The sequence below is a fragment of the Chrysemys picta genome, chromosome 2, assembly GCF_011386835.1.
Source record: "Chrysemys picta bellii isolate R12L10 chromosome 2, ASM1138683v2, whole genome shotgun sequence".
NCBI classification, from domain to species: Eukaryota; Metazoa; Chordata; order Testudines; family Emydidae; genus Chrysemys; species Chrysemys picta.
Genome location: NC_088792.1, coordinates 224,286,245 through 224,296,179, shown reverse-complemented (window position 1 = coordinate 224,296,179; position 9,935 = coordinate 224,286,245). Strand labels below are relative to the sequence as shown.

Below are 9,935 nucleotides of genomic sequence, written 5' to 3'. Positions count from 1 at the left end.
AGGTACTCTCCCAAAAAGCAATATCCAACGGGGTTATTTGTCCTATCAAAACAGGTGTCCACTGGTTTATAAATGGACTCATCACAACCATGGCAAATTCCAAAGAAACAGCCTTCTTGCAGATTGAACGCCATCTGGATCAATCTCTAGCTCAGTCATTAAACAGACTACCTAGCCAGATCACCTTATGTCCATCATGGGCACTCAGGACAAGATCAGAAATGAGGATAATAAATGGAAGTTCTCATTTTAAATATTTTGGTTTATTACAGTAATCTGGTAACATAAATAGGAATCTTGATAAACCCGCGTCAATAGATTTCAGGCTAGACAAAGCTCAGTCTGTATCATTTCTCCCCTCCTCCCCCCCCCCCCCCCAAATTACATAAAATGGCTTAAGTTAAACCAAACATGCTTCCATCTTTCACCTATGTTTTGAACAAGTAACAGAGTACAGTTCAGCACACCTGCATTTCTCAGTGCTGCACTAGCTCTGCAAGCACATAATAATGTGATCCAATGTATGGCTCCTAGACTTTTTCTGCAAGTAAGATGACTTCACATTTCCAAATGCTAACTTAAATTTTGCACATGTTCAGGCTTTCCTAAATGTCTCAGTAAATGGTGGTGCCTGCTGGCACTGCAGAAGAGTGAGGTTTTAGCAGCTATTTTGGAATTTACTACTGTGGTGGGTAGTTCAGAATTGTAGGATAAGAACCACTTAGATGAATATTTCTGCTAAAATATTCAGCGGTGAAATGGCTGTCTTGAGATTTCTGAACTGCTCCTCTGAGATGAATGGGTATAAAAGAGGCAAGATTCATTTAAGCGATGTTAACTAAAAACTATTTGTTTTGTATAGCATCTGAACACTGACAGGGTCTGATCCTGCATTCCTTGTACACAGAAAACTGTCAGCCTGGCCTATAAAATTGGCTATTTATTGTAATTTGAAGGACAAACTACAATGGTACAAGTTTTAAATTTAAAGAGTTTGTTTATTAAAATAAAAAATCACCATACAATAAAAATATTTACACAGTCTGTGGTGGTTAATCTGCACATTGACTGCCTTCCTTCATTCAGAAACCTGCTATGCTTTACTAAAAAAGAAAAGCAATGAATGTCTATACTGATCACTATGTTTGGACTGCAGGTACACTAAAGCCTCACTAGTAGTTAGCCTCTTTTTAAAGCTTCCGTAAGTACCCTTTACCATAAATTGTTTTGGTTGTAAGAACAGCCCAGTCTCACTTTATGTAAGGGAGGACAGAAACAGGCAGTCACATTGTAATTGCACTAGTTATGCTTTTTGATAACTAAACAAATACTCAGTCATGAAGTGAATTATCAAGATGAGAATTAGTTCAAATACAGTTTTGTTAATATGCCTGGATCCAAACAGAATATGCATTAAGAACACCAACTATGTAACAAGTAAATCAGTCATGGTTTTTAACTGTTGGTTATGAATTAGTAATAATTACATACTGAAAAGCAAAACCAGGGTGCTAACACTCACTTCAATGTAATTTCACTGATTACAATATGCTTATAAGTTGTGGTGCATTTTAAAACATGAATTTTGGCTAATCTTTAAAATGTCTTTCAGTTCAATTAATTGAAACAGCAAAAATGTTAGGAATAAATTACTGAATCACTCTAAAATTCCTATTAAGATACTTATAGAAAGCATTTTCATGGTTAATAGATGGATCACAGTGTTTCAAACTACTGACGGCCAGATCCTGCTCCCTTCAAAATATAGGGGAGATTTGCCACTGACTTAACCCAGGGGAAAAAATGAATTTTGAGCAGGTGGTTCCAGGCTTAAATTCATGGTGCTCTATATGCAGAGCAAGACAATATGCTGTCTTTTTTTTTTTTTCTGACACATTGAGCACAATAATGCAATTTCAAAATATTGCAGGTCTTATTCTTACCTTGGTGCCTGTAAAAGACACTTTTTTCAAACCTTAACAGTGTAAATGCTTGGGCTGTGCATATATGCCAAAGAGAATTAATTTAAGTGTAAAAATTACCTTTTAACCCTTTCTTAAAGAGGATGATTACATCCTAAATATTTGAATCTTGCAACAAGATACTGTTCTCTAGATACTGATGTAAGATAACCAGAGGCTATAAAAATACAAAGCACGACTTTCATGATGTGCTATCTTTCAAAAAGCTAATTTGGGAGCAGAAATTCTTTAACTTTTCCATTCATAAATTGTTCATATTTATCTTCAGACTTCATACATTTTCTTGTAAGGCAAGCTATCATTTAGAGATTTCCCCAAATTCTGTCTGCAGCTTCAAATGCTTTGTAAGTCTGTATTGGTGCGACTGCACTCTGTCTTTGTTTTCAAAGCTTGTCTTGTTTGGATGTTTATTTAGGCAAATAAAAAGATAACATCTAAAGAGAACTCTAACCTCAAGCAGAGTGATCATTCAAATTAAATTAACCATAGAAAAACATGGTTTATTTCTAAGCAGAATGATTCTTCCTGTGGAGTTTCAGCCTCCAGTTTCAGAAGCCACAATCGGTTAGGATATCCAAATACATGATATCTGCCCACTTTGTCCGAACAATGGTCTATGCCAACTGGCAAAGTGTTCCTTTGTTCTATGGCTGCTGTTGATACTGCCCTTCTGTTGCTGTGTAGAAATCATCTAGCACACTCTGTAAATAATCAAATGTTGGCCTCTCTTCTGCTTTATCTTTCCAGCATGTTTTCATGATATCATAAAGCTCAGCTGGGCAGGTTTCCATGCGTGGCATGCGGTACCCACGCTGAAGAGCAACCATCACATCAGCATTACTCATACCTAAAACAAAAAAAATGATTTTAGAAGCAGATTTGTGTGTTAAAGATCAGATTAGAGCACCTTCTTTTGCTGCTATTCCACACCCCAAAAACTCAAGTTAATTAATCTAAGGGGACATGGCAAGTTTTTGTTTACCTTTTTTAATTAAAGCTAGCAAAGAGACACGGTAAATGAGAAATAGTTTGCGATCTCCTGGCAATTTACTTGAACTACAGTATTGTCTTGGGGGTCAGGGTCCCCATTGTACTAGATGCTGTGCATATACACAGTAAGACAGTCTCTGCCTCACAGAGCTTAAATATAAATTCACATGCAAAAACCCTTTAATGTAGGGTTAAGGTTGCAGAGAGTGCTCTGTGTTCCTCATGCCTTTCCAGAACACAAGTTAAATTCCAAAAATCCAACTGCTGGAAAACCAGGAAATAGAGGGTTTTTCCTCAAGGCCCTCTCTGTATTCACAACTTGTGAGCTGTGACATGTCAGGCTCTGTAACTACTTTGAAAAGCTGTGTCATGCGCTCTCTTTCACGAGGGAGATACGCTATTCTCCATAAGGGATATGACTCCATGGCCATTGCTCCTTCATGATCATTGCAGACAATGAATGGAATAAACCTTTGTGTCCTCAGGACTATATTTTCTCAAGCCTAGCTTTCAGCTTTGTAAATAGTTTAGAGTAGCATAGGCTAGTTTAGTGTAAGCAGCCCTTCCATTGTCCCAGGAGACCTTAGTACGTTACCTGGATTATGTCCAGCCTGAAACCCCTAAGGCCTTCAAGAGGTGCACCTCTTACCCATTGATAATACTGGAGTCAGAATCCCATGTTTCGATCACTCAGTAATCTTATTTACTGTTTTTGAGACACCTTTACTGCCTGCACCTAAAGGGGGAGATCTTCCAATGGGCCCATTGATGGAACCAACACCACCCTCTGTGCAGAGCTTCTCTTACACAGGACCCAAGAGACACTTTACCAGTCTGGTCTCAGCACTACCTTCAATCATCTCTTTAGCCCTAACCTGCAAGACATTCCCTCACCCTGCACAATCTGGTATTGGTTAAATCTAAAGCAACATTGAAGAACAAACTGGCACAGCCTTTTAAAGTGGCAGAAGCCTCAGTAACCATAGTGCCTACTCCTCACCTAGTACTGACACACCAATTCTGAGGCCATTCTTGAGCTCAGATGCCTTTCTTAATACTTCATGACCAGACTAGATGTTTGATTGTGTAATAACACATTTCCCCAGAGGAGTTGTTTCCTCTTTATTCTCTTTTACATCCTTTCTCTTCTGTACACCCAGACCCATGGGGCCTCTCAAATAGCACCATGGTAATTTCATCTGTGTACTCCTTCAGAACTGAATGCTCAACCCTGACAAACTTGGTCTCACTGGTTTGGATCCTAATGACACCTTCAACTTGGGTAAACCAGCCAAGTTTTTTATTAATGGATTTTCAGAGTGCCATTCTAGTACCAGATACTTCATGTTCCCTCTCTCTTTGCACTCAATCTGTGGGCACATTATGTTGGGAGGAGACCTGTATGTTGGTAACCCCTTGGACAAATGCCCCCAAATTTGTGCCACACACTCTACTCCTACCTTTGCTGTGGCACAGTAAGTTTCAAGGCACTCTGCCTATGTATGGGGATTTTAGAGTACTTAGAAAAATCAGCTGTGAACAGAAACCCTGCTGCAACCGTGACTACTGAAGAGTTGCTAGACAACAGCTGAGAGTAAGGTACTGTGTAGTAGTATCAGCAGAAGGGAATTGAAGCAGAGTGTGATTAAATGCTTTGGCCAAAGTCACATACAAGCAATCTGTGATAAAACTGAGAATTGAACCCAGATCATCTGAGTGACAGTCTGGCATCTTAACTACAAGATCATTCATTCTTGGGAGGGATAGCTCAGTTGTTTGAGCATTGGCCTGCTAAACCCAGGGTTGTGAGTTCAATCCTTGAGGGGGCCACTTAAGGATCTGGGGCAAAAATCAGTACTTGGTCCTGCTAGTGAAGGCAGGGGGCTGAACTCTATGACCTTTCAGAGTCCCTTCCAGTCTCTGAGATAAGATAATATGGAGATATACCTATACATTATACTCACTACCATTTGTTTCAGAGCATAGGATAGAGAATAATTGTATTTGGAGGAGCAGAGGCAAATAGTCTTTGTCATTCTCACCATTATACAGCCTTGAGGGAAGCAAAGCAAGGGGGAAGCAGGATAAATCCAGAAAAGCACGAAGAAGAGCTTTCAGGGAATGCTTCCATCTTCCCTCAAACTTGCAGCTGCCCCTCTTTCCCTAAAACCCACAAAATAACCAAAGCCTCTTGTGAAAATTGTGACGCCTGAGGAAGGCTTCCAGGAGCTGTAAACTAGTCCGACAGAAGAGAGAGTGGCCAGATGTAGCACAAGGAATCTGGATGATAGAACAGTGACTTTCAAAGAACTAACAAGAACTGCAAGGTGCTTTATACCCACAGCAGTCTGTGCAGAAGCTGCTTTTCCTATCACATCAAACCTACCAGAAAGGGGAGCAAGAATCAGATGCTTTATTTTCTATTCTGCATAAGCTTAGAAGACAATCACCTCTGAAATGCAAGGGGAAAAGGCAGCTTGAATAGTAAAGAGGAAACATCAAAGTGCATGCAAAAGTTAGCTAATAACGTCTACTGGGCCAGATTCAGATCACCCGTGTATTTCTGAAGTAATTGCATTAGAACCAAGAGTTATTCTGGTGTAGCCGATCAGAATGCGGCCAATAAAAAGTTCCTTTTTTCGATCAACAAGTGGGGGAGAAGATAACTGTGCGTCAGTAAACCATACTGTCAACTGGCAGATGTGAATGAAGTGGTGAACAAAGCTAAGCACATTTCAGAGACTAACACAGTCATTAGATGGAAGGGATAGTGTTAAATACAATGTAACAGCACATTTGGCCAGCTTATTTACGGACAGTAGTGTTAGAAATAAAGGAAAGCACTTGTTTGGTCTCTAAACTACAGGATGAGTAAGGCAGCAAGGCTGCTGGGGGCAACAGGACAGAACAAAGGAAATATGCTCAAATGAGAATATGGAGGGGAGTTTAATGCTTTACTTTGCTAAGGGAGGACCAAATTATGCCTGGTTCTCTGCAGATGCACAGAGAAGAGGGTCTGCTCTCTCCATGTGTCAGTTATGGACTCCACAGTCTCAAAAAGGGGCAGAGAGGAGGTAAATCCATTTATCTCCATAAAGTGAGCCAACATACACTGGGAAAGCAGGACGTAGTGTCTAACAAGATAGTGGAAGCTGTGCAGGCACTTTACAACTGAATTGGCAACTTCATTTTTATATTCAAAATGTCTCTATGAATGACAATTATAACATTTGTGAAAGTTCTGCCATCCACAGTACCTTATTGGATGAATAAGCCAATGCTTTTTTCCTTTTAAAAGAAACAGTGATGGGTGTCCACTCTTGCAGTGCTTTAAGGTGAGGTCTTATATTTTTTAACATTTATATTTTAATTCCCTGCATATAATTTCTTAAATATTAACACTGGAAACGAGCCTGAGTCAGAGAATTTAGATCCAGATCCAAACATTTCCAAATTTCAGAGATGTTTGGATCCAGGGTTTTGGTTTCAGCCCAGCACAAAAATAGATCTCTGGTATGAATTCTGGATCTGGATCAGAACTCTTCATTTGGGCCCATGTTTAATATTTGCATTCAGTTTTCCATATGGTGAAAAGCATTGAAATGATCCCAGTTACAACAGTGCAAATGCACTTGCTTTGGCATCAAAGTAGCTTTTGAGAATATCAGTGGAACAGGATGTCGTCATAGGACAAGAGTCGCTTGCTGCTACGCAAATGCAGAGCAAAGGTCAAGGCACTTATGGAAAATAAAAGTAGAGAGCAAGTCACTGAGACATTTATCTGCCATGCAAAATGCTCCGATGCTCTATTACAATGACTTTATTTTTGTAGAGTTAATAATGTTATCTGATGAGCGTCAGTGCACAAGAACAACAGGTGCTCACCAGGGGCTTCATCCTGCCAGTTGTTAAGCACGCTGGCTCCAATCCCAAAAAGCATGCAAGCATGTTCCTATTTTTAAGCAGTAAATAGTGCCATTGAATGGGACTGTTCATGTACTTAAGTGCTTTGCTTGATCAGGGCTAGAATGTTCAGCATTTTGCCAGATCAAGCCCTGCAGCATTACCGTTCTTTCTGCTACATTCTGAACGCAGGGGGCAAATATGCCCATTTTGTGCTTCAGCCAATTTGTGAAAATCCCAACTGTAAAAATGATTTCTAGTTTTCAAGAGAATACTGGGGAGTTCTTTCTTTTAATCAACATTTATTAATGACACATTTTAAGAACACATGCCAAGACACAACATAAGCATGTATACAAATGTGTATACTGAATAAATAATATTTCCCAGCTATACAGCTTGATTGGTTGTCATAGAGTCTGGTACAAGTTAAAGATACAAAGGAGTAGCAGTGTGTCTCTAATTTTCCAAGACATTATTATGGGTAGACTATTTCTTAATGAACAGTTTCACCAGAACCATATATTACTTAATTGAAATTCAGCCTGAATGCACATCTCTTACACAGTTCATGATCTTGTACAGGATGCTAACTTACGAGTTTGAGGCAGTGCTAACAAAAGTTAGCCATTAAACTTGATAGGATGCAGAACTAATTCCTTATGTTGAGCCCTCTTATTTTACTAACATCCAGTATTGTTAGGAGTAACTGATCACAGGTATGGAGGTAGAATCTAGATCTGAAAGGAGGTACATGTAATAGCAGATGATGCCATTGCAATGTGAGTTTGAATGTATCCAATATTTGACATATTGTATGATCAGCTGGAAATTAGTTTCTCAATAACTGGTTCAGATTGTTTGCCTACAAAATCAGATATTTGCATTTTATATTTCAAACTAGTTTCTGTAACTAGAAATCCCCCTAATCACTTCAAGATTATCAGGAAGAAAAACAGCCGTTGAACTTAGTTTTCTTGACTGTAAACGTTTTCTGCCAAATTGTATGTTTATACTCCCTTCATACTGGTGTTAACCCCTTGTCAAATATAATTCAAACCATTTCACAGAGCTTTAAGCTGACTGCATATAAGACCTTCGATTTAGTTAGCTAGTTTTCACCTGTTAGTAAAAAAATGTTGTAAGGTATTCTTACTAGAGCTGATTATTTTTTATTATTTTATACTATTTATTATTTCTCCTTTAGAGGGACTCATTTTGCCTGGCTACTAAATATTGGTAGGACAAAGTTAGGACATAGTTTTCTTCCTGGAGTATTATGTCCCAGACTCGTTCTTACCCATCTAATTTGCTAAGCTGTGTTTTCACAGCTGTTTGCCAGTCCCACAGTTATTTTGGTTACATGTATTACATTTTCAGTATAAAGCAGGAGATTTAACTTTGTATTTTAAATTCTTCAAATGAAACAAATATTACACACACACACACTCTCTCTCTCTCTCTCTCGTGTGCTGGAGAAAGCTCTTGGGAGCCTCTTAAAACCTGCCAACAGAGTGATGTAAGGGTTGGAGTTCCCCTTCCAATCTCTGGATACAGTTAATTCATCCCTGACGTATATGAATTAAATATGTAGCTCATTGAATATCATGGTTGGAAGGGACCTCAGGAGGTCATCTAGTCCAGCCCCCTGCTCAAAGCAGGACCTAATCCACAACTAAATCATCCCAGCCAGGGCTTTGTCAAGCCTGACCTTAAAAACCTCTAAGGAAGGAGATTCCACCACCTCCCTAGGTAACCCATTCTAGTGCTTCACCACCCTCCTAGTGAAGAAGTTTTTCCTAATATCCAACCTCAACCTCCCCCACTGCAACTTGAGACCATTACTCCTTGTTGTGTCATCTGGTACCACTGAGAACAGTCTAGATCCATCCTCTTTGGAACCCCCTTTCAGGTAGTTGAAAGCAGCTATCAAATCCCCTCTCATTCTTCTCTTCTGCAGACTAAATAATCCCAGTTCCCTCAGCCTCTCCTCATGAGTCATGTGCTTCAGCCTCCTAATCATTTTTGTTGCCCTCTGCTGGACTCTTTCCAATTTTTCCACATCTGTCTTGTAGTGTGGGGCCTAAAACTGGACAGAGTACTCCAGATGAGGCCTCACCAATACCGAATAGAGGGGAATGATCACGTCCTTCGATCTGCTGGCAATGCCCCTACTTATACAGCCCAAAATGTCATTAGCCTTCTTGGCAACAAGGGCACACTGTTGACTCATATCCAGCTTCTCATCCACTGGAACCTCTAGGTCCTTTTCTGCAGAACTGCTGCCTAGCCACTCGGTCCCTACTCTGTAGCAATGCATGGGACTAAGTGTGGGACTCTGCAGAGAATTACTATTTTTCCGGTGGGATGCCTCAGACTGCACTGGGTGTTAGGTATTTTTTAAAAAAAAAGTCCTCGGGGAAGATATTGCCCAGACTTTTCTCAAAGGACACCCTTTCTCTCACTCGTTTAAAATCAAACAGGTGGAACACTGTACTGTACTGTCAATATACTCCACATATTTTCCTGGAACAAAGCATAAATGGCAGCATGGCACTGCTTTTATGGAAGTAAAGATGGAAAATAGGATTTGTTGCAAAACTTTAAAACAAATGTTTTTTGTGAGGTTCTAGGTTTTTCTTTTAATATCTCTGCACAAACCCAGGCACACATTTTACATTTCACAATTATAATTCTTAATAGCAAACTTCAAGATACCCACGGATAGGTAAATTGGGTGACCCTCAAAATGTTAAGCGTTTGGGTTCAGTTATGATAAGCATGTATATCAGACTACCTCAGCTTTAGGGAGGATACCACAAATCCTCCCACCACACACAACTTCCACCTGATACTTTCTTGAGGAAGTGGCGCCTAATGGTTGATTAACTCACTCTAGTATGTTGAGTGGGTGTCTGCTGGGCCTGCTACCCATTCACATATTCAGGCCCTTACCTATCAGAGCATTTAAACATGTTTAACTTTAAGCATGTGAACAGTCCCACTGACTTGAGTAGTCCCATTGAAGTCAAGAAGTACTGACGTGCTTAAGTGGTTTGC

The 9,935-nt window shown here is 39.7% G+C and overlaps 1 protein-coding gene across 5 annotated transcripts in view; it reads right to left on the bottom strand.

Moving 5' to 3' along the window:
* Positions 1-244: 244 nt before the first annotated feature.
* Positions 245-9,935, bottom strand: part of LYN (LYN proto-oncogene, Src family tyrosine kinase) — an 85,830-nt gene continuing 76,139 nt past the window's right edge. For all 5 annotated transcript variants that reach the window (XM_042857012.2, XM_005301185.4, XM_024107434.3 and 2 more), the window contains exon 13: positions 245-2,829. In XM_042857012.2, the coding sequence (XP_042712946.1) occupies positions 2,627-2,829 (203 nt within the window). In that variant the 3' untranslated portion in view covers positions 245-2,626. The remainder of the gene's footprint in view (positions 2,830-9,935) is intronic.